Source organism: Aulostomus chinensis, chromosome 15 (genome assembly GCF_037954235.1).
Source record: "Aulostomus chinensis isolate RoL2024-O1b breed Wild chromosome 15, RoL_Achi_v1.0, whole genome shotgun sequence".
Classification (NCBI taxonomy): Eukaryota; Metazoa; Chordata; class Actinopteri; order Syngnathiformes; family Aulostomidae; genus Aulostomus; species Aulostomus chinensis.
In genome coordinates this window covers 9808794-9832500 of record NC_141334.1, presented here as the reverse complement: position 1 = coordinate 9832500, position 23707 = coordinate 9808794, and the positions used below count along the sequence as shown (strand labels likewise).

At 41.6% G+C, this 23707-nt stretch overlaps 5 protein-coding genes across 7 annotated transcripts in view; 1 reads left to right on the top strand and 4 right to left on the bottom strand.

Moving 5' to 3' along the window:
* Positions 1-3146, bottom strand: part of caln2 (calneuron 2) — a 53347-nt gene extending 50201 nt beyond the window's left edge. Inside the window, exons 1-3 of one of the 2 annotated variants that reach the window (XM_086227213.1) lie at positions 2629-3146; positions 2222-2278; positions 861-945 (exon numbers count right to left, since the gene is read on the bottom strand). In XM_086227213.1, coding sequence (XP_086083339.1) covers positions 861-907 — 47 coding nt within the window. In that variant the 5' untranslated portion in view covers positions 908-945; positions 2222-2278; positions 2629-3146. Of the gene's footprint in view, positions 1-860; positions 946-1031; positions 1077-2221; positions 2279-2628 lie in introns of those variants that run through there. The other variant, XM_086227214.1, reaches the window with a different exon arrangement.
* A 268-nt stretch (positions 3147-3414) lies between these two features.
* On the bottom strand, positions 3415-12821 carry nf2b (NF2, moesin-ezrin-radixin like (MERLIN) tumor suppressor b). The gene is made up of 17 exons (XM_086226908.1): positions 12488-12821; positions 12139-12252; positions 11697-11822; positions 11267-11389; positions 11059-11142; positions 10723-10791; positions 10560-10642; positions 9896-9971; positions 9651-9788; positions 9309-9383; positions 9102-9215; positions 8847-8969; positions 8155-8372; positions 6218-6320; positions 5888-6018; positions 5509-5677; positions 3415-5397 (listed from the first exon to the last, which is right to left on the bottom strand). Exons 2-17 carry the CDS (start codon positions 12226-12228, stop codon positions 5350-5352), a joined length of 1770 nt encoding a protein of 589 aa, XP_086083034.1. The 5' UTR covers positions 12229-12252; positions 12488-12821; the 3' UTR covers positions 3415-5349.
* A 422-nt stretch (positions 12822-13243) lies between these two features.
* mettl27 (methyltransferase like 27) lies at positions 13244-16941 on the top strand. Of its 2 annotated transcripts, none has more exons than XM_086225642.1 (6): positions 13244-13450; positions 14507-14637; positions 14782-14910; positions 15355-15490; positions 15615-15707; positions 15801-16941. In XM_086225642.1, the coding sequence occupies exons 2-6, from the start codon at positions 14518-14520 to the stop codon at positions 16001-16003; spliced, it is 681 nt and encodes a 226-aa protein (XP_086081768.1). In that variant the 5' UTR covers positions 13244-13450; positions 14507-14517; the 3' UTR covers positions 16004-16941. The 2 variants fall into 2 exon arrangements, with proteins under 2 accessions (XP_086081768.1, XP_086081767.1); XM_086225641.1 differs by having other exon boundaries at positions 13248-13543.
* A 2-nt stretch (positions 16942-16943) lies between these two features.
* On the bottom strand, positions 16944-19246 carry LOC147248602 (claudin-4-like). Its single transcript, XM_086225640.1, has one exon. The coding sequence runs from the start codon at positions 18858-18860 to the stop codon at positions 17880-17882; it is 981 nt and encodes a 326-aa protein (XP_086081766.1). The 5' UTR covers positions 18861-19246; the 3' UTR covers positions 16944-17879.
* A 1441-nt stretch (positions 19247-20687) lies between these two features.
* Positions 20688-21522, bottom strand: LOC147248601 (claudin-4-like). Its single transcript, XM_086225650.1, has one exon. It carries the CDS (start codon positions 21509-21511, stop codon positions 20882-20884), a length of 630 nt encoding a protein of 209 aa, XP_086081776.1. The 5' UTR covers positions 21512-21522; the 3' UTR covers positions 20688-20881.
* Positions 21523-23707: the final 2185 nt, after the last annotated feature.

Genomic DNA, 23707 nt, shown 5'->3' with positions numbered 1-23707 from the left:
GATAGGCTCCAGCCCCCCCCCCCCCACCCCGCATGCGCAACCCTTAACAGGATAAGCAGTAGAAAATAGTACAAAATGGATGGATGACTCATCTGACCTAAGAGTGAAATATTCCCTCATCATCAAAACCAAAGCACCTGCAAGCAGTTTAAAAAATTATGGTGAGTTAAAGGTGTCAAGAGATTTGAAGAGTCAAAGATCAAAAATTCTGATGCAGAGTTTTTAATCTGGGAAAGAGAGAATATAATCCTCTGAGACTCCACATGCAAAACAAGCTTCATCCTCCCCGGAGGACTTAATGAAGGATAACAAGACAAGTCAATTCGATCATTGGCAAGGGAAAAGAAGACAGAGTGGATGAAATTGATTACACACACACACACACACACACACACACGATACCATTTTACTAAGGACTCACTCATGTAGTTGTATACTTTCCTCAGGCCCTGACCTTAAACTTAAGGCAATACTTCACCCCTAAAACAAATAATTTGTCTTTCAGTTACTCGCAGGTAGGTGATCTGAACTCACTATTACATGTTTTACCCTTTAACTTCTTGGTGACTCCAGCGGTCTGAAAACCACTGTCACATGTTATTAGCTCGAAGCTAATGGAGGCCGACTACCAACAACAGCAGTTATATCCAGTCCTAAGACGAGTGCTCACTGTGCGCGCTGTCAAAGGGCCAGTTATTGAGAGAGATGAGATTCAATCGTCGTCACACAGGTGTGCACATGGTAGCTAGTGTGACTTCAAGGTAGCTTTCAGCTTCTGCTGTGTAACGATGATGATGGGTTGAGGGAGATGGCTCTTGTGCATGTGCGTGTGTGTGTGTTGTCTCCATCAGAAGCCTTACTTGTCACTGGACTGACAGATCAACATCATCTGGGCCAACATCATCATGGACTGGTCAGGGCTGTTAAAGACCACCTCTGGGTTGTCTGTCGACACAGCGGAGTAGATGATGTAACATGATGTAACAAACACGTCAAAGACAGATACGTGTTCAAGCAGATCCACGAATCACCTGCACTTTCACTCTCTGATCGATGAACCCTGGTAACGCTGCCTTCAAGTCTGGTCTGTAACGCAGTGTCAGTAAATTACTTTGCAAAGTAGCCATTAAAAAAAACAACTCTTCCCGTGTTTATTTAATAAGCTGTGGTTTGACCAAATGTGTATTTGAAAGCATCTGATTCAAAGTTCCATCTGAGGTAGTGAGCATGTAACCATGATTTACTCTTTGCACACTTCTATCGATACGTCTGTCACTCAGTAAACACTCAGACCAGAAGTGAGTCTTTACAGCATAATAACAAGATTCACATCAAAGTTCCTTCTTTAAGCTGCCGTTTGACTCTCCATTATCCCTGGCTAATGCTTCGACCTTCCTTCATTACACAAATGACTTCAGCCATCAAGCTAAGCTTTCATCTTCAAAATGACCATTTCCCTCCCTCGCTACATAATCACAAAGACATAATTTCAGACAGCCACCAGAGCTGTCTCGGAAGCAGTTAACCCCAAACTCCCTTTTAATAATATCACTGACAATTTAAAAGCATTTTTCCAGGCATTATGCCTTTACTCGATAGCACTGAGAGACAGGAAATGGAATAAGAGACAGAGCCCCAATGAAAACATATAATTTGGAAATTTCCCTATTGTGGGACTAATTTTATTTTATTGGGCCCCAACAGCCATCTAATATGTTTTAATAGGTTCTGTGGGCTGGACTCCTGTGAGTGCAGGACCCTTGGAGTCCTTCTGGTTTGCACCTTTAAAGCTACAGTGCAGCACTTTAGTCTCCGTCCTCTGTCAGTGACAGTAGATTCAAACAAGCGTTGATTCACGTCTACATCCTGGGCACCGCTGTGGCTGCAAGAGGGAGGATGAATTATTTCTGTGTCACACAACCCCTGGAAAATGACTTGTTTCATCCATCTGGTCTGATAACTTTGGAAGTTCTAGGAGAGCTGCACGATCAAATTAAATTTCTGGGTCTCTGCACACAGAACATGTACTCAGAAAGCTGGCAGCACTGAGCTTGGTGGGTTTTGTGTGAACTCCTCTGACAATGCCTCGTATGCAGAGTTGCTGCATTTTAGGGATTTTTGCAGCAACTTCAAACAGGAAATGATCATTTATATATAGATTAATTGGCTCAAAATAATGCCACAGAAAATTAACACACCTTAATGAAGCTATTATTTGTACCTGCATTTCTTATTCTAGCCAGTCAAGTTTCCAAAGATTTCATTTCTGCAGCTCACTCTGAAAAAGAGGGCAGGGTCAATCGCAATGCATATTAATTGATTCAATTCCATTAATACATCTGCATGACTACGTTAAAAAATACTTATGTAGCATGTGTAGGAGGTATATCTACATTAGTGCTATGTAATATTGTAGTTTTAAACAGATTCACATTAAATAATCCATTATTCAAAGGTATTTAATGTAAAATCTTTAACTACCTTTAGTTCTGAAAATATCCACATTTCAGCAGAATCCTCTCTCTAAAACTACACTCACCCTGAAATATGATTAAGATCCATCAGAAAAAGAACTTATTACAGCTGCAGACACAGAAAACACAAAATTCTCACAAAAACAGTGTGTACCAGTTGCCTCTACCGCCGGCGTTGGCCCTCAGCGGTCCTCGGCTCCCACGGCCCTCATGTCAGGGACAGTATTTATGGTCAGCCTGGTCCCCTCCTTCAACTGCATCTCTGAGCTCATCTCAGCCTCACCTCCCTCCACCTGGACCACCAACGCAAAGGGACCAAACAGCAACGTTTCTTAAATCTTCTCCGAAACTGGCGGACCACTTGTGCTCTTGTTAGACGGGTGGAATGAGACTACAGAGGCCTGTTTCCTGACGTCTGTGCCGGTGAGAAAATGCTGCTGAGGGTAAGTGAGTCACTTTGGTATGAGCATGCAGTTGCAGATGAGTACAAGTATGTCCACACTGCCAGTCCCAATGTGAGGGGTGAAGGTTAATCTGACTTAAATGAGGCTGAGTGAATCTTCTTTTCACTCGGACTCATTAGTTAATTGCCTCTGATGTCGTGAAGAAGATTTAAGACTACTGTTCATACATAGCGCGAGTGGCAAGTATTCCTGTCTGAACCACAGAGGCTCAAAGAGAAAATTCATCCCTGCTCTCATGCTGCCCTCTGGTGTCATCCAAACACTTCTATTTCCAGTCTAAAAGACCCGCACAGCTGTCTTAATTTACAACACTGCTAATCAAGATTTAGTTGCTTTGCAAAAACATATCCACTATCAGGTTGATAATAAACATCATATTTTGGTAAACATTACTATTTTTGATGCATATTTAGCAGGAATGATCTGGAAGATGACCGTCACAAACATCAAGCAGTACAATACAAAAACATTGTTTTATGATCAATGTTATCAATTTACACAAAATATCTTGGTACAGACTGCGGACAAAAAATTGTTGTACATATAAAATTTTAACGTTCTTTTGTCACCCACAGTTACAACATTGTTAGATGTGAAATTCATCTTTAATACTTGACTTGAATTTGGCAGGAAAAATCCCATTATAGTGAAATAAACATGCATGGACTTACAAGAGTCCCCCCTCAATGACACTTGAAGAAATGTTTAGGTTGTTACTTAAGGATTTAAGGCACAAATAAATATGGATAAAAACACAAATGGGAGTCCTTAAGCAAAGATTTGATGGAAACACATTTCTACCTGGACATAAGACACAATATCAGGTACACAGGACCAAGGGTAGCACATTTAAACCCACAGTCATGAGGGGGCAAATAAACCATCATCATCAATCCAAAGAAGTCAGTCAAAGAAGTCAATCCAAATAAGCTTTTTGAGAGTATTTGCAGAACGTCTGGCTGTATGTTTGGCCTCCAGCGTCTCCCATTTTGAATAATTTTACAAGGAGTAAGCTAGAAGTTTCCTCCGTTTTTATCTAACCTGGCACTCATACTGCTAGTAAAACATTTCAGAGAGAATTACTTTACAATTGTTCAATTCAAAGAGCCTTTTCACACGTAAACACTGAAGGAACACACCATTTTGGGGGGAAATTATGCTCATTTGACATCCTCCTCAGAGCCAGACAAGAGAATAGGTATTTTTCTTACCTGTGTGTGTACGTTTGAGGGCTGAGACCTACAGGGACAGGCCAACAGGATGGCAAATAAGCGCATTTCACAAAAAGTTGATGTGTTCCTCATGGATGTCACACTTATATATCTCAGGGCAAACAAAGAGATTCTACCTGCAGTGATTGTCTCCAACACTAAACCTGAGAGGTGCAAAATCAGGAAAACCATCAATCTTCTACCCCCCCCCCCCAACACTAATGCTAAGACACATGAGCACAACAAAACCAAATAAAACCTTAGCAACACAGAGCAATAAAAAATAAACTTCAAGGCACATCGAATCTAGAGTAGAAATATAAAAACCTTGAAATGGCAGATCTCAAGCTTGGAACAATATACTGCATTTTCTTTAACTACAATTGTGAGGCACTTGTGTCCTGCTTTCAGTAAAGGTAGTGCACAATCCAAGCAACAAAACAGCAAGAGAAGGAAAATGAAAATCCTAAAAGAAAAATGCCAAACACTGACTTCACTATTTAATGAAGCAATGCATTGAAACCAAGTCTGCTCATCACATCTGGACTTTTCTAAGCTCTAACTGTTTTATTCATCACTTTTAAACGGAATACGGTTACGTTAATTGTTCTAGTTCCATGTCTTGAGTTATCTTGAGCATTGTTTATGGTGTTGAAGTCAATAATCGCTTGATGAATATATAATCTTACAAACGTCAAGGTTCAGAAGCACTTTGCTGGCTTGAAAGACAATAAGCAAAGCTTCTGTATATACATTATATCCCTGAAAAAGATATTTTACCAAATTATCATCCCAGATGTGTGAATGCATTCATCTATAACTAGTCATTAAGGCATTATTCTTAATCCGGCCATTTTACAGCCAAGCTTCCCTCATAACCAAAGTCAGTAAACCCAAACACAATCAGGCATCTATGTTCAGCACCTTATTCTGAATCAGCGTTGAAAACACTGCACACGTTAATGTGTGGAACAGGATGTGGAAGGTGTGTGTGTGTTGTGTAGCAGGTGGTGCAACACAGCAGGAGCCTTTGCAGGCAGTCCAGCTAGTGGCTGTGTGTTGTCAATATGAAGTCTTTCCAAAGAAATTTGAGGTTGTGTTTTTGTGTCTGTCAGGTAAAATATCAACCAAACATTTGACCAAACCAAAAAATCTTATAGAGAACACAAAGCCTTCCTTCCTCATCTTGTGGGACTTGGATCACACCTCTTCAAAGAAGGCCATTTGAGACATGTACGCAGAGTTTCGCTGCAAAAGATGACCAGTTGAAGAAAGCAGTGAGAGAAGTATGTGTAAACAAATGTGCTTTCCCGCTGTGTTCTTCTATCATGACTGACAACGATGTGTCCTCATACATACGTTGCTGTGAGGTACGTAGACAGGCTCCTGGATGTATCCTCTGGCCTCGCTGTGGAGGTTGTAGATACCAGCCTGCTGCTGCTGCTCCTCCAGCTTCAAAGATTCAATTTCTGACTTCAACTCCTTCAGCTGGTCCTGCAGGTGTTTACTCTTTTCCATGTACTCCAGCCTGGAAGAGAGGACAGTAAGAGTGAGTATGAGACCAGAAATCAGCACTGCTAGGCCTGTTCCCGTTTAAATGTCGAGCAAACTTTGGAAATGTTGCGAAAACAGGAAAGATGGGAGGGTCCACCCAGAACTACGCCGTTTACATTCACATTTTCTAATGAAGTGATTGTGCATAGGTTAATGACTGAGGACTGTTTTAAGTGCAGCTAACCTCTCTCTCTCGATCTCCATGGACAGCCTTTTCATGTCAGAGTCCTTGAAGTCGAGACGCGTAGATGCCGATTCATAGGCAAAGTCAGCTGCTTCAGGAGGAGCGGGCGGAGTGGAGTATGCAGCTATGAGCTGCAAACAAAGGTAAGCTGAGGTTAAATATGTCAGTACACTCGAGAAGTTAAACCAATGTAAACAGACACCTGCAAAAACTAGAGGTCACGATACTTGGTGGCAACTGTATTTGATCATTCATCAAGTATACATATAGACATATAGAAATGACAACAGAATCCAAAATAACCCGTGATCAGTACGGTCATCAGCGTACAGGGTACGTTGTTTTGGTGATCTCCAGCAGCTTCTGTTTGGCTCTTCGCTCGGCGTCCTTGGCCTCAGTCAGGTCCTGTTTTAAATGATCAGCCTCCTTCAACCTGGAATCAGAGCTTTGCTTAGTTCAAGACTGATAGGAGACAACGACAGTACTGTTGAAAAGCAGGAAACATAAATATGTACACCTGTTACGACCAGAATGTGTTCATCAATTATTGTGGACAAAGGGAAACATTCTGCATGACTTATCTGGGAGTCCACACAGTTCAAGAGCAGAGAAGCATTAACAGATCATTAATAGCACTACTAACATTACACATCTAAACCTGTTCACAGATATTGCACCAAAATACTGTGTATGTGTGTGTGTGTGTGTGTGTGTGTGTGGGGGGGGGGGGTGTCATAACAGCCTCATGTGACCCAAAAGCAGGCTGAAATATGAAAAAATTAAAACTATCTGAGGTGTGGAGCTGAAATTCCACTGTGACATGGTTTTATTCTGTCTTCTGCAAAGCATCACATCCAACTGGGAGCATTTAATCTGCTCAGATATGCTGATTTGAAGTTTTTTCCCTTGATTTCAGCCTTGTTTCAACCAGAGGAGGGCAGCTACTATGTTTGTACTTCATTCTCTCACTCCACCAGAGCAAGGAATCTCTGCATCTGAACAGGCGCTCAGCTAGTTTAGAACACTATGTGGAATTGAAATATTTTGAACTCAAATGTCCTGATTTGGACCAAAATCAATTACTCCAGTTACACTGCGTTTTTGGGTTTTTTTTTGTTTGATTTGTTTTTTGCAATATTGTTTTCTCTGTCTGGGGAGCACACAGCTGTCTTTCATACAGGATTTTTGGATGATTGACAATATTCTGAAAGGAAATTGTGTTTATGACTATTTCAGGGCTTTTTCTCCTTTTTCCTGTATTTTTCCTGTATTAGTAGCTAGCATGCTTGTCTCACTAAGCTGTATTCCTTCAACGCTGTGATACTCTCAGTATACCATAAATGCTGCCTATGAGCTGATGCTTGTGACAAAGTAGTTTAACATCCAAAAAATACCACATTCAGAGACATTTTTCATCTAAACTGGAAGTCTCATCACCACAGCAGACATTACTTATCAGACACTTGAGTACCTGATACACAAAAAATCAACCTGACGCCTTTTGTCCAATATAAATCACCACGACACCGTTCATCCGATATAAATGTAGACGGCGCCCGCTCTTGGTTTCAAGTTTAAGTAGTGACTCATTATATTAATTTGCAAAACATCAATAACATAATTTTGCCTTTTACTGGTAATTTTGCAGGATGCATTTTCCTTTGAGGATGCTGCAGGCTGGAATGAGACGATCCATAGTCTGCAAGGGACTGAATTTGAAAAGCAAGCTGATGTTATGCTAGGCTTGCTTATGCTTGCGTCTGCCCTGACGCAGCTTCTGTATAAAACAAAGCGTGTTACTTTTTTGGGGGAGGGCTTTTAGATTCGTGTCTCGGATGCTTCTAAACACACTGCAGTACATCAGGTGGAATCTGAATAATTGTCTAGATTGGGCGCCGTCAGCTCTGGCACTAAACACGTACTGACCCGATGGGATTCTGGCATTCATGGCTCCAGGCTATCTTCAACTAGCACATCTCTGACCTGGTGCTGTGGGTGATGTGAACACCAAATGTTGACATGAAAAATTTCAGCTTTAAAGTATGATTATTTCTGGTTGCATTTTATGAATTTTGATTCTTTTCCAAGTACATTTTGAATGTTAAGAATGGCTAACTCTGTGCTAATTGCTAATGTATTATTTCAGGCTCAAGGGAAACAATTTAACCTATCATCCACAAGATATGAAAAGTAAAGATATACAAGATTATTATGATGCATTAAGGGAAAGCTCGGGTGACATCAGACTAGTCAAAAGAATTCAAGACCTCCTCTCAGACTGCTCCACCAGTTTGACGGCCAGCTGCTCCGCCTCCCGCATCTTCTGTTCCATTAGCCTTTTCTCCTCCTTGCTCTTCATGGCCGTGACCTCTAACCTCTGCCTCTCTTGCTCAGCCTCAGCAGCCTTGTGGGCCAGCAGCTTTGCTTCCTCCTCAGCAATCTGCGCCTTCTCCGCCAGCAGGTCCGCTGTCTCTTCAGATCGAAGCTGAGAAAATTAGATTTCCAAAATATTCAGTGTGTAATTGTGCTTGATGGAGAAATCTTGGTCTCTAACAGTGTTAATTTGGCCCATTTTTTTTGTAGGTTTTTTTATACAGACTTATTTCTACACATTTTTTATTGTTTGTTGCTTTTAGTGAGACATTTTGTCTTATTTCTGTCACATATTTAATCTTGAAATCATATTATGCGGTTAAAGGGATTGCAATATTTTATGTGTACAGTCACCGTGGCTAAAGGCGGTCAGTTCCATCACTGTAAGAAGCACTGTTTACCTTTGTCCATGTGACTCTGTTCAGCTTGAGTGTTAATAATCTTATTTTTGTGGTGATAAAAGATTAACCGATGAGTATTTGCCATCGTGGCCTTTGTTGACAGAATGAACACTGATCAGAGTCGTTTCGTTCACGTTCATGCAGTTCCGTCTCCATGTGTCTCACGTCAGGAAAGGAGATCTCACCAGCGCTTCGTTGGCCAGTCGTGCTTCATCCTGCAACTGGAAAAGTCTTCGCTCCATCTCCTCTTTAGCTCGTTCTGCCTCTTCCCTCATCTGTTTCTCCCGTGCCAAGATCTGACGCTCCATCTAGATGGAGATCAAGAAAACAAAAGAAAACATTTTTAAACAATTACAACTGCAGATTTCACGTGTAAAACTGCTGAATCTTCTATAATCTGAGGTTATTCTCGTCTCTCGGGTGCCAGAGAGAGGGCTAACCTTTTTACGAGCCTTCTCCTCTTTCGCTTGAGCCTTCATCTGCTGCACTTCAATGGAATCCACCTTCCTCCTCCTCATGAACAGGTCATGGTTACCGATGCACAACTGCAGGATCTGAATAAAAAGGTCACACAAACCAACGTCTTACATCATATCTTTGTCATACAACCCTGTTATATTTCAACAGCTGAATGGAAAGACACCAACCAACTTGTTGACACGCAGCTGAGAGGAGTAGAACTTGAACACATCTTTCTTCTTGTCAAGGGGTTTGATTGTGAACTGCAACATGAGAAGTTGGGAAAAGTTCAGGTTTTCCTGCACACAAAACTTTACTAAAAATTTTACAGTTTCAGCTGATATTTGACACAAGTTTGGTGCCTTTACACCAGGGATCCGATCAACTTACAGAATTAGAGAGAAACCGTACAGGTTTCCTCAGCCAGGAGAGAAAAAAAAAGTCAACTAGCAGAGTATCTATAGAAAAATGTATTTAGATTTTCTGGGCAACAGGCTTAGAATTTCCATCCAAGAAAATAATTCTTTTACCTCTTTTTCACTGTAAGAGATGTTTCGGATGCCACTCCAAGGAAACGACTTGTTAGGGTTGAGTTTGCTGTTGGGGCTGTAGATGTGAAGACCCTGGGCATCCACACCAAGCAACAAGTCTGTGTCCCTCTTATTTTGCTGTCAGGGTGATCCAGAAAATTATACCGTGATTGTGATGTTGACTTTTATTCATTACATGAATAACTGATCTAAATTTATGCTCCATCAAGCTCATTTTGACTCACAGTGATGGAAAAGTAGCTGACACCATACATCTCAAGGTCCTGGGCAATCTTCAGGTATTCCATCTCAGCCTCGTCCCTGTACACACAGCGTGACCATGACATACACTTCAACTACTGAATCTGGGATTACAGCTTTTTCTGAAAAGTGAAAAAAGGCTTCAGGTTACATCCATACAAAGCCAGAAAACTTTTAAAAATGGAGCTGCACCCTGTGCAGGTTTGTTATCTCTGGAGGTGGAAACCAGACCTCTGAACAAGATGGCACAGTCACCAGCTAATTACAGGACTCTTGCTCAGAAAAAAAAAAAAAGAAAAAGAAAAAAAAGATGAACCTCAGCATTGATTATCAGAGGTTACTCCAAGCACGCATAAGGAATTGCATGTGATGCTGAGCTTGTCGTGTTTGCTAAGCAGCAGCTGTTGTTCAAGAGGAATGACAAGAAAACTTTTGAGGTTGTTGGCTGAGCAACAAAGGTGAGGGAGTCTGTGGCTGTAACGTTGCTTTTCCATATTTACTTCCCTGAGTGACAAGAAAAGCTTCCGGCAAACTGCTTTACACGGGGTGGACTAATTTAGTTGGTGGCTAAAAAACTACCCAAAGTCTACCTTTAAACCTTATTGGTGTGTGTATGTAGCATCAGAAGCCGTCTGGGGTCAGTCCTACCTGGCGATGCCTCTGTGCTCTGCATACCAAGCGGTGATCTTCTCCTCCCACATGTCTGCTGTCATTTGGTATTGCATCAGCACCTGAATCCACACAGGAACAAGTTAACAGCTGACACACCCTCCTCACACACAGACCACCACAAAATGCCAGATATCCTTACTCTTTTTGGCAAAAGCTCATCTTGTGCCAGGAATCCCGGCTTGTGAAAGTTGGGGTCGTAGTCACCATACTGTGATTGAGATTGAGAGTGATAGTGCACAGCGAGGGAAACAAACCGTAAGAATGAAGGTTAATGTTCCATAAAATGTATTTAAAACTTTATTTCAGTATGTACTAGGAAAAAAAAAAAACAGGAATCCTAAATTGACATATTCTAAGTCACGAGAAGGACTAAAGGTTGACTAAAAGCTGATTTATAGATGCACGTCAACTCTAAAATTTACTACTGAGACCAAAACAACAAAACAAACGAAAGAGCCTTTTACTGCTGTCTTACCTTGGCTTGAACGGCATACGAGGCCAGCAGAACAGAAGCTTCAGGAGAACAGAAAATCTCTTCATCTAGTATTTGTTTTTTCACCTAATGAAGAGTTTGTAAGAACATAAAAGCTATCAAGTATCACATGTAAAACTGTAACTACTGGCAAAATGCGCAAAGATAAAATGACCAGAGCAATGTTATTTTATATGATCTGCAAAATTACCTGCAAGAAGAAGAGGTGCTGAGTTATCTCTTGGACTAATTCTTCTTCCACTTTCTCGGGGAAGAATTTAGCCAGGAAACTAAATGTTATAGGAGAATCCTTGGGGACCTCCTGGTCCAAGACCTTCATGGGGAAACAGCAGTATGTTTGTTGGTTGATATGATGGTTGACCTACATTATTCATGAATGATTGAAATCTTAAACCTTAAGAAACAGGAACTCATCCCAGCATCTCATATTAGAAATAACAATATAACTATATATTGAGTATTTTCAGAACAAAATAAGCAGCCAGAAGCCATTTAAATCTTCATTATCTTTTAATTAAATTCACTCATCGTCGAATCAAAAAGTCCTCCAATTGTACAAAATTGCGAATATTACGTGTGGATTTTTCATCCTTTATTCAAACTCCCCAGGTTCCACTCACCCGTTTCTCGGGCTTCAGCCAGGCATAGGTGTCTTTTACAGTGTACCTGAGTCCAAAGAACCAGGTCTCCCTCAAACCAACAGTGCGACACACCAGATCAAAAAGGTCTTTGCCTTTCCACTTGACCTGAGGAAGTCAGTTAGCAACACAGAAACCAGTGAGTGGATCTGGTCTGTAAAATTACCCACCGATCAATCAATCAATACAAAAAAAACAATCTTTCTCTTGTGTAAAATAGAATATCATTAGAATACAATTCACAGTACCATGGTTCTTTATGTGTTTTATATGGCAACAAACAGTGTGCATGAATCAAGAAAATACATGCTCAGAAGATTTAAGCCAATAAAAGGCACTACATAAAAATAGACGTTCACAACACCAACCTAAAAGAGATAAATAAATCCAAATTTCGGGTTCAGAGTTTGTCTGAAAGGCTTACCTCACAGCTGAACTCCATCTCAGCATCCATTGTGATAACTTTGACTTTGAATGTCTTTGGCTGCTTCTTTTTTAATCCAAGGATAGACATTTTGAGGTTGTTCTATCGAGATACCTGTGAGAGAGGAACACAAAGAGAGACAGAACAACATGTGAAACTATCCAGTAATAATGGTACTCAACGAGCAGCTCTGATGCAAATGTTAAGACATTTGAATTCTCAGAGAGAAGCAAACTCTAATGGCTCTGAATGTTACTTGGCACTAAACATTTCTCACTGTTTTACAAAAGGCTTAAGTATTCAGCCGACAAACTCAATAGGGATTTGAATAGTAGATGAGGCCCATTACCGAGGAGCAACGTTAAAGTTTCAAGCTTCTGCCGTCCAAGAGGCACGGAGGAGGCTGGGTGGTTGTTGGACAGATCGATGCTAAGCTAGCTAATATTATTAGCGTGAGCTTCCAACTATGCTACGAAAACGGACCAAAACAATTTATAGCAAGTTCGTAACTTTTCAGAGGGCTCCATGGTGAAATGTACACAACGAAACGACTTTTCAACTTTAAATAAATTTCACATGGAGTCAACGTTGCTAATGTTATCAGCTGCTACGTGCTAGCTAGCCCGTTGTTAAAATCCAGGATAACTTTCCAGAAGATTTTTGTTTTGACTCTACAGGTGGGAATAAGAATAGCAGCGGCCTGGGACAATGATACTGCGCATGTGCATGAATCTGGACATACCAATGCCGCCTTCGTAGGTCATAGGATATTTGGTTTTCAGCTTCCAATTTCGTGAAAGCATCAGAAAAAGAACGAGTTGGACGTCGACGTTTGTACTTTATTGTGCAAAATTGTGTGTCAGATTTTTTTTCGTATAACGTTCAGAAAGACAAAAATAAAACGCTTTCATATTGCAACGTGAGCAAAAGGTCAATTTTATTAGACAAAATAAGTGCAGAGGTTTATTCCCCTGGCAGGCGTGAAAGAGGGAATATGCTCCCAAATTCAACAGGGACTGAAGTGTTTGTAGTCGGACCTTAATCTGTCTATATTATGGCTATGTAATGTAAATGACGGTTTAAAAAAGCTCTCAAAGAGTGAATAAGCTAAAAAAAAAAAGACCTTTATATTTTATTTTAAATATATTTTGCACAAACGTATAGGTCCCTGGCAGACAAGTTGGGGGGAACGAGCATTGAGAAAATTTACGTAACTTCACTTCCTGTGACCACTGCCGTACTTCAGGAGCAACGATCAACACGGTCTGCGCTTAGTTTGACGTGTGTTTCCGCTCAACATTCGGGATCCAAGGTGATAAAAGCAGCCTGATTGAGCAGTTTGATTTTGCTGCAAACAACTGCACAAACAAACCAAATCAACACGCGGAAAGCGAGGCGGTGGACGGTACGAGAATATCTTTTATTGCTACGTGCGAGTGTAATTTCTACTCATTCCTTCAGTTGAACAGTTTCTGTAGCCTATGTAATAAGTTTTTTTTTTTTTTTTTTTGCTGCACGCATCATCTTAAAAAAAATAAATGAAAAACAAAAAGTTGCGATGAATCGTGTTGAGGTACAAGTACTTAGAGTTGCATGTTTCATGAGCCCTTTAAAAGTACAGTCCAGGATGTAGTACATACACTGTCAAAATCTTAAGACCAGTTAAAAAATGTTAGGTATTATGTTAGGCATGTTCTTTGGACAGCAAAGTAAGAATTTCATTTTACAGGGAAACGTGTTTCCAGACTGTACATATGACAATAAACACTTTGAATCTTGAATCTTGGAAAAATTGCAAAAATTTACATTTTGCACTGTTGGATCTTAAGAAGGTTCTAAGTAGAGCTTCAAAATGCAAAAAGAAGACTTGGGAACAAGAGACCAAAAGTTGTGCGCAGGCAATTTACTAAAAACAACAATTTAACTGAAATAGGCTGTTCATCAGCTGATCAAAAGTTTAGGACCGCAGCCTTTAAAAGCCAAAATCTGTGCAAAAATTTGGATTCCATTTCATTTCTTGTCAAGTAATCACACTGTAAAGATCTCTTGATGGCAAAGGCAAAAAAAAGATCACTGTCTTTGAAAGTGGTAGGATTGTTGAGCTGCATAAACAAGGCCTCTCACAACGTGCCATCGCTGCTGAGGTTGAACCAGCTGACATCGGGTGAGAGGTGGGGTTCATCCTGGACAGGAACAATAAGTGGTTCAGTATCTTGCTCAAGGATACTTGGACATGGTTGCTGGGGAAGTGAGGATCGAACCAACGACCCTTCTGTTTGGCCACTCTCCCTTTGAACCATGCCGCCCCCTGACATCTACTTTTGATACTTAATTTTTTTTTTGTTTCTTTATTCCTTCGTTTGGACAGGTTTCTGTAAAATGTCAGATGCACATCCATCATTCGAACATGTGAAAGCTGTTATCTTATCCGCTCATGAGGGCACCACCTCAGGAGAAAAGATTGAATTTTACAACAGCTGGGCAAAAAACTACGATCAGGTGTGTGGTGATCTGTAACACAGTGTCATTTGTTTGGTTATTCAGTAAACCAACAGAGGATTTACCTCACCAAATGTGCAAAAATGTATATGCATATACGCCATGATTTTATAAAACCTTCAAAACAACTTTGTGATTTAATAGGATGTGGTTGTTCTTGACTACCGTGCACCGAGTCTGGCTGCTGACAGCATCTCCTCCCATTACCATGGTGACCGTGAATCAGCTGATGTGTTGGATGTGGCGTGTGGTACAGGACTGGTGGCTAAGCAGGTAAACACAAACACTGCGCTGATGACATCATAAACTGACACAGGATATGTTAATAAATATTGGACAAAAAAATGGGTTTGGTTTCATGCAGACTGACAAAACTGATATTAGACAGCCTACAAAATATGGCTTCTCTTGAGGCGTTTTTATCTCGATAAAGGTTTATTTTGGTCGCTATGAGTTTAAAAGATTATATTTCCAGTGAATTCAATTTTACTTGATGGGATTAAAACTACGATTTCACATCTTTCCTGGTTTTTGGTCCTGGTTGAAGTGGCTGGGGAGAGGGCAGTCTGGGCTTCCTTGCTGAGACTGCTGCCCCCGCGACCCGGACCCACCGGATGAAGCGGAGGACGACGAAGACGACGACGACGAAGATTTTGAACATTACTTGATTTGACCGATGTGCCTGCTAAGCACTCAGAAGCGTTTTCTGTCATGCAGTTGAACAAACATGGATTCAGATGTTTTGTGGGTGTTGATGGAAGCCAGGCGATGCTGGACTTGGCCAGACAGACTGAGCTGTACCAGGACCTGGAGCTGACCATGCTTGGAGAAAAGCCGCTACCTGTCCAAGCGGGTAATTTAACAATTATACTCACTGTCTACTATTCTATTATTGTCCTTATTCCATTTTTAATAGAATTAGTGTGTGATGAACTTATCTGAACCTCTTCAGTCATTCATCTCTCATGTTCGTGCAGGTTTATTTGATGTGGTTGTGATTGCTGGAGCGTTGAGTGACGGTCAGGTCCCCGTCTGTGTGATCAGAGAGCTGTGCAAGGCTGCCAAACAGGGTGATTCCAACGCTTCTTATCTCTGGTTGTGAATCAGCACCATCAGTTTTAGTTAATCAACACTCATCACTGCTGCTTTGCTCCTTCCAACAGGAGGCTGCATTTGTATGACAACCAGGAGTAACAGTGACAATTTGGACTATAAAACCTCCCTGGAGAGTGAGATGAAGCAGATGGAGGAAGAGGGGCTCTGGAGTTGTGTGGAGGTGAAGGAGGTGAAGGACTGGGAGAGAGCGGTGTCAGAGCACGAGGAAGGCTACATATCAGGTTGTGTGTACCACTTTAAGAAACTGTAACTGGAGCACAACATGGATCACGCCTGCCAGGACCAGACTGGACTACACCAGAAGATACAGGAATAAATAAATTAATAGGTGACTGTTGTCAGTTGTGGCGTTCCTCCACAGCATTCGTATCTTACTGTTCCATATCAGCATGGAGATTCAAGTAAGTGGACGTCACATACGTTTAAGCTGTGAGAGTGAACAGAGACATAGGAGTCATTTTGTGTCCAGCAGTTAAACATGAAAGGAAAAAATTGTAATCTGGAATTTTTAATGAGAGAAATGAGTAGGTGGTGCCATGTGTTTCTGTGTACCTTAATACACGGGTTGAGACAATCTTTAATTCAAAAGTCCATTATTCACAAAAAATACAGATTTCTTTTTTCCTTCTGGTTGAAGCGTTGCGTCAGAAGGTCAATATCCCAGGAAGGAACCCCTCTGCACAGTATTCGAAGGAACACTACCTCGCCTCCTCAGAGGACTGTCTTCACGTCGGCGCTCAGGAATTTTGCTGACGTGGAAAAAAAAGAGTCCAGTTATTTTGGATTGTTAAAAGGTTTTAACTTAAATTTTTCTCCTCACTCTCCTTGATGCGTTACAATGCGCCAATAGGCAGAAGAGAAGTGGATCATCGTACCGTTCATCATAAGAGCCACCACAAGACGGCAGTGTTATAGCATTGTCATAGATTTGGAGATGAAGCTGCACCCTTCCACGGATGATGTTGCCTGCCGTGATGTATTACATCACCTGCCCAGAAGAGTTTTTTGTGCTGTTTGATACTTGAGCTTCACTTGTTGTATTTCTTGATTTAACTACGTAAGTTTGTTTTTGTTGTTGTAACTCTTGAGGCGTCTGTATCTACACTGTATTGGATAAATTCAGATTTTTGATATGTGTTGACATCGGCTTTCTTTTTTAAAATAAACTCAAACTGTGTTGAGTCATTGGCACAACATGCAGCGTTTTATTATGATCAGATAGTACATGTGAGTATAGTTGGACAATGATGATACCGTGCATTTGAATAAGCAAAACCAAAACCATACGTGCCATTAACATGATAACTGAAACTACGTTTGAATCCTCCGCAAACACAATGTGCCGTGGAACACGACACTAACCAGGTCTCTGTCAAACCAGTTTGTCCTGTGGATTTTAATTACCAGGAAGAGGACTGAGAATCCAGGAGGTTGCTGTTAATTTTTAAAGACTATTTTCAGCTCATACGTTATTTTAAAATAACACATCCAAGCATGTAATATGAAACAAAAAAAGTAAAATAAAAAAATGCTTGTAAATCACAATAATTTATTTAAAACGAAAAGAACAGCCAAAAATCATCCATTCTGATAAAATTAAGTCACATTTCTCAGTCCAAAAGTTCAATGTTCACAGAAACCTACAGTTTTGTTGCTGATGCATCAATAAGTAAAGCATTTGGCTCGAATCAAGTGTAGTTCTTCATTTCCTTAGTTCTTGTGAAATCACATCAAATATTCAAACTTAAATTAAAAAAAATGCAATAATTACAAACAGGTTAGAATATGTAGCTGCATCTTTACATATGTAGCATTCATGCAGGATGCTGTATGTCCAGGAGAGAAAGAAGCTGAGGTAAAATTGTTCATGAGTTCATCATTCACTGAAAAGTTCATATTGCTCTTCTGAAACAAGATGCCAGTGTTAAATTCTCATAAATAACGCAAGTATAATGAACTTAAGTTGCTCTTGTTGTTGGATCCATTTTAGCTGAAACATCTTAGTGGAGTTTGTGGACAACTAATAACAATGCCAAACTCAAGCTACTTTTACCCAGTAAACACTCACAAAATATCTAAACTACATCAAAATAACAGCATGGCGTCCTGTGTTGTGCGTGTCCATGTTACAGGTACGTCCTTGCAGGATTCAAGGATGCGTCCTCATAGTCAAGCTTGTCTGAAACAGCTAAAGTCTCTTCCATTTCAGCTCGTTGCAGCTGAGACTTTGTAGACAGTGCATCGCTTTGTTCTGATTTTGTCGACTCTGGTCTTTTCAGCTGGGACTTTGTTGATGGGGCCCATGATTTTTCTGACTCAAGCTTGATGTCCTTCTCAGGCCCGTCCTCCCAGGGAGGTCTTGTGTATGGCTGAGATCTTGTGGATCCTTCTTCGTGACTCTGAGGCCTGCTGAAAACTGCTCCGACAGGCTGAGGCTTCCCTGGTGGTATCCTGCTGCGATGGGAACCTGCCTGGCTGGTTCCGTTAGAACGGACCACTAGATAGCGTACAGAGGGGCTCTTGTCTGCATCATGAGCTTTTAGGGGACATGCTGAGCTTATGAACAATCCCCCTCCCAGAATAAGCAGAATGGATGCTCCCCAGCCGATGTACAGACTGGCTCCAATCTCCCGCCGCTGAGCATCTATGGAGGCGCTGTAGAACTTCCTCACTACTGCTCCGGCCGCCCACGACGTGGGAATCAAACAAAGTAGCCCTGTGATGATCAACACCGCTCCTGCTGCTACAGCCACTTTGCCTTTTGCCTCAGCCCCCTCTCCATCCAAGAAACGTGTGCACTTCCCTCCAACAAAGGCCAGAATGAGTCCTATGCTGCCTGTAGCAATGGCGAGGACAGTGAGAGCCCGGGCAGCCTGCATGTCAGCACTGAGAGCCAGGAGAGACTCATAGGGTTTACACTGCATCTGTCCTGTGCTCTGGACCACACAGGTCATCCAGATGCCCTCCCAGATGGTCTGGGAGGTGACGATGGTGCTGCCCACGAAGGCTGTGACACGCCACATTGGCAGTACACAGCTGATGATGACACCTGCCCAACCCAGGAGGCACAAGGCACTGGCCAGCATCTGCATCCCCACAGAGGCCATGGTTTCCCGACGGTGCAGCAAGAAAAAAAAAACTTCTTTTCTATTTGTTTCACCTTCTCATTCACTCCTGGTCACTCTGGTCCCTCCACTCTCCTCAAACATGAACTCTTCTTTGTCAGCCAGCAGACTTCTCCATTGTTGTGCGTTTCTTTTCTCTCCTCAGTTGCAGTGTTGAAGGTAAAGAATCTGGTATCAGAAATGCAGCAGTCTGACTTTTTCAGTAGCCTCTTGAGCCTCCAGTAGCTTTCACTTGATTCCAGGTTTGTCTCAGTTTGGGCTTCAGTTCATCTGTTTATTTCTCCTCTGCCCCTCCCCCTGCCTCTTTCCCTTCTCTTGTTATTTCTCTTCAGCAGAGTGTTCTGTCTTTCCTGTCACCTGAGTGGCTGCCTGTGTGCTACTAGTCAGGTGTAGATGGACCACACCTTCTCTAGAAAGGGGAGGAGGAGGTTACTAGAGAAACAGAGAGAGAGAGGCAGCTGCGAAACTGTGACATCATCAATTCCCTCCCTCATTATATATGCCTGACAAGATTATTTTGGAAACACTGGGTACAAGAGAGAATGATAGACCTTTAGGTCATGAACATGTTTATAAGACGACGCTTGTCATTGTTTCTATAACACACAGACTTGAATTGCACTTAAAGGACTTTTTATTGATCAGTTTAACTGTGTGATTCAATGTTCAACACACCTTTTGTCCATCAACAGAACGTGTGTGTGAAAGAGACGAGCACTGTGGAGGGTGTCCTGGAAGAAAATCTGTTCAATTTGTGTTGTTTTGACACTGCAAGGACAAAACTGAAACACATGCACATCTTTTTACTTTCAGTTATTGACTTCCAAATAGAATTTTGTTAATTTCCCGGGAACTAACCCTAACTACTGCTTATCTAACCCTAACATTCACCCATAAATCATCATTTTACCAACTAGGGACACAGTTTTTGTCCTAAATTAACTTTGCTTTGCCCAAGTTGCTACTTTTTGCTCCCTCGGCTGCTTTGTGGCCCCTTACTCTTTACTTAACCATAGCAGTGCCTAACCCTGACCTCTATACTAATTGGAATTTATACCCAAATCTTATCTGAACCCCAAAATCTGGTCTTAACTCCCAAACTGTCCTTTAGCTCCAGGTTCCAAACCGTCTTAATCTTGCTGTCCTTTTAGCGTTAAAATCATTTTTGTATCCAGTTACTCCACTTCTGTGAAATTTGAAGGGACTCAAGTTTTTACTTCAAATTTTAATTCAGTTATAAAGTATTTGCTCTAGAACACATCTGGAAGCTACACAAATGCAAAGTGGGTGTTGGTGAAACATTCAGTATGCTTTTTTACTATTTTATTTGTGCACGTTATTTTTTCCCCCTTGCATTGGCAATCACATTATCCAATGTAAAGTGTACAAAACTCTTCCCTTTCTTAAGTTAAAAAGTAGGAGACACACATTCACACACTCACACCTAAAGACTGCACAGAGTTATCACTGTCTGTGTCCTTGTCAGTTTGTTCAGTCACGTTTCCACATTGCCACATAACCTGTTTGTAAGAATTTGGTCACGAACACTTGAAAAACCAGATCCACTGCTCCACAAGTTATTTTTTTGTTGTTGGTTTTTTTGGGCATGTTTGCTGACTGGTTGTAGCTTCTCTGTGTGAAATACACAAATAATGAAGTCATTGTAAAACATCACATCCTCAAAAATAATACACACAATTCACAGCTTTAAGTCAGTCACTGCATCGTTAATATATAGACAAAAAAAGTCGATTTCACAAATATATTCCACAAATATACTGTACAAGCCAGACAAAAACACCAAGCATCTCAATGATTCAGTGTTCACGTATCAAAATAGTGTAATATGGTTGTATGGGCTCATTCAGAGAATCAAGCACAGTCACATTTACCACACGTGATTCTTATGAATGGATTTGTTTGAAGACAAAACCACATGAAGGTACATAATCCTGCCGCAAACAATAGTGGGGCCTGACTCATCTCCCTTGGACAAACTCTTTCTAAATGTAGGCTTTGCTGCTGTCCACAGAGTGAGCCTTGTTGTATTTCACTTCATAGTCCTCCTCTCTGGGGGGACAGGAACTGCAGAGGAGGCCCCCATCCAGGAACAAGAGCCCCACAGAACCCCAGTTGATGTAAAGCGAAGCCCCCAGCTCCCTCCTCTGGGCGTTTGTCAGGATTGGGTTGTAGAAATCACGAATGATGGTGTTAGCCGTCCAGCATACAGGAATAAGCATGAGGACTCCAGCAGTGAGGAAGACCACTCCAGCAGCAATGGCCACTTTGCATTTTTCCCTCTCATCCTCCACAAAGTTGGTGCACTTTCCCCCAATGACACCGAGAAGGATCCCCGAGACCCCTGCGATGATGGAGATGACGACGAGTGCCCTGGCTGCCTGCAGGTCTTGAGGTAAAGCCAGGAGAGAGTCATAGACTTTGCACTGCATCTGCCCTGTACTTTGAGTCACACAGTTCATCCACAGACCCTCCCAGATCACCTGAGATGTGACAATGTTAGCGCCGATGAAGGCTGTGACTTTCCAAGTGGGAAGAGCACAGATGATGATGCTCCCCAGAAAGCCAATGATGGCCAGGGCCAAACCCAGGATCTGTCGTCCTCCAGACACCATGCTGAGGCTCTGTCGCTCTCGGAAAGAAGCAAGGACGGCTGTTGCAGAGGGATGGAGTAAATATCCTGGGACGGAGCAAGAGGAGTGGGTAGAGATGGCTTTTATGACCCACACAGAGGAGAAGCTGACAGTGCTTCCCACCAACAATGTTTATTGTTAAAGATGTCAGAGGAGGAGTTTTCTGGTGTTGAGCTGAAACTGGTTCATGAGGAAAAATCCCACCTGACCAGATTACTTCTCAGCTCTCTGGTAGGAAGGAGATGCACTCAGAGGCCCCCAGAGGAAGAAAAGCAGAACTACAGCACACACAACATAAACAAAAAATGATTTGAAAATTTGAGATCAAATTGGAGATTATAAAGTGGCCAAGACTAGGGGGATAATGATTTAAAATGATTGAAGGCAACTCGCTGTTTCACCTTCAGTTTCAATATAAGTTTTTGTTTCTAGTTGTAGTTTTTATGTCGTTCAGATGTCTTGCATGTGAAATCTTCCAGGTATGATTAAAAGCTGCTGTAAAGGCGTTCCACTCCAGACATCAGAATCCTATCAGCAGTATCTGTGAGGTATGAGAGGGTCGTTATCCCCTTTTTTTGCCAATGATCAGTCACAGCTAATCAATATTTGTAAGACTCTGAGCTAATTACATGCTTGGTGTTTGAATACACAAATAAATCCACCCTGTAGGGAATCTATCCTCTTAGTCATGGCAGAGAGACGTCACAGCAGATACTCCCACACAGCATCGTCAAACAAAAGCCTGAAACATGGTCTCATCGTCCAGCCTGGTATCAACTTGTTACCTTTCTGTTTCAGTTTGATTGATTTCCTCTAGGGAAGAGGATTTAAATCAATTACTAGACAACAGCACATCTGTCTGATTCTAATGGGGGGGGGGGGTGTGATTTTGTTTAAGATGAGACTATTCTCGTGATACGATGTTCCTCTAGACCCAACAGTGTGTCGCGATATCCTTCAATTGTAACAGAGGATTTACAATCACACACAGGAACTCAAATATGAATTAAAAAAAAGATGGTACTCAAATGTCAAGGTCACTGTGATGGGCTCACATCATGGTGGCCTTTTCTGTTTAATATTTTGTATTCAGATTTCACTTAACTTCCTTAAACACATGAAGATTAGTGGTGAAATCATTTCAGACTTATTGATCCAAAGATGTAAACGATCAGTGACCTCTGTGAATATGATGTCTCCGGGTACTCTAAGCACGCTGCGACGTCATCGTCTGTACTGAACGGGCCATTAACATTAACTGTTGTGTTTCCACTTGGGCTTCATTCCCATTAGAATTAGTCACTCCGTCCTCTAGTGTGTGCGATCACTTTGATGGATGACAGCCAAAACTGGTTTGGTAATCTAAGGCTGATAATTCAGCCCAAACCCACTCTGAGTTGAAGGGTTATGCAGTTGCACTCTGTGGTTCATCATCCTACTCGGTGTCGGACGACCAAACATTCACGAGCCATTGGATCTGTTGAGATCCGACTTCAAAGTTGGGAAGCAGTTGTAAGAGCGGGAAGAAGGTTGGGAGGTCATCTTCTCCTCAGAGACAGTGCAGGTCATAGCACCGCCATGCAAGAGGAGCACAAGTGAGGCCCAGCCAGCGAGATGGAAGAGCCCACCTGTCTCTTTAGCGATACCAAGCGGTCACTGAAACCCAAGATGGTTACTACTGCTGACCAGCTGACAGAAACCAGACACAAAATGGCCGACAGGACACAAGAGATCTCCATCAAATGCTTCAGTGAGACTTTAGGGCAGGACAAGATGGAGATTAGGTACCATATCCAGTTCCAGATTGTAGATTTAGTTCAATTTATTTTACTTAATGGTTAAAAAACAAAAGACCTACTTGATGTAATCGGGTTTTACTCGAACTAAAATAAACTTTATACTCTTTTGACACAATAACTCAACATCTTCATGCCAAAAATTTGACAGTGTTACAGAAAATATTTATGATACATTTTTAGCAAAATGAGTTTCTCTGCAAATCATACTGACTTACCATTTGTGCTGTTACAATATTTGCTCCAATGAATGAAGACTCACATCAGCTTGCCAGTCCACATGCCAAACACACCTCAAAACAGCCAGCAAACTTTGTGTCAGACCCCCGATCTGCCTGCCCTGTCCTCCCATCTAAAAACTCCATTGTTATCCAGCAACAAC

Coding starts and splice junctions, on each gene's coding strand:
- nf2b (XM_086226908.1), bottom strand. CDS start 12,228: ATGTCTATCCTTGGATTAAAAAAGAAGCAGCCAAAGACATTCAAAGTC. Junction 11,823..12,138: donor AGATGGAGTTCAGCTGTGAG/GTAAGCCTTTCA, acceptor TGACTTCCTCAG/GTCAAGTGGAAAGGCAAAGA. Junction 9,216..9,308: donor AGCTGCGTGTCAACAAGTTG/GTTGGTGTCTTT, acceptor CTTTTTATTCAG/ATCCTGCAGTTGTGCATCGG.
- mettl27 (XM_086225642.1), top strand. CDS start 14,518: ATGTCAGATGCACATCCATCATTCGAACATGTGAAAGCTGTTATCTTA. Junction 15,491..15,614: donor GCCGCTACCTGTCCAAGCGG/GTAATTTAACAA, acceptor ATGTTCGTGCAG/GTTTATTTGATGTGGTTGTG. Junction 15,708..15,800: donor GTGCAAGGCTGCCAAACAGG/GTGATTCCAACG, acceptor TCCTTCCAACAG/GAGGCTGCATTTGTATGACA.
- LOC147248602 (XM_086225640.1), bottom strand. CDS start 18,860: ATGGCCTCTGTGGGGATGCAGATGCTGGCCAGTGCCTTGTGCCTCCTG.
- LOC147248601 (XM_086225650.1), bottom strand. CDS start 21,511: ATGGTGTCTGGAGGACGACAGATCCTGGGTTTGGCCCTGGCCATCATT.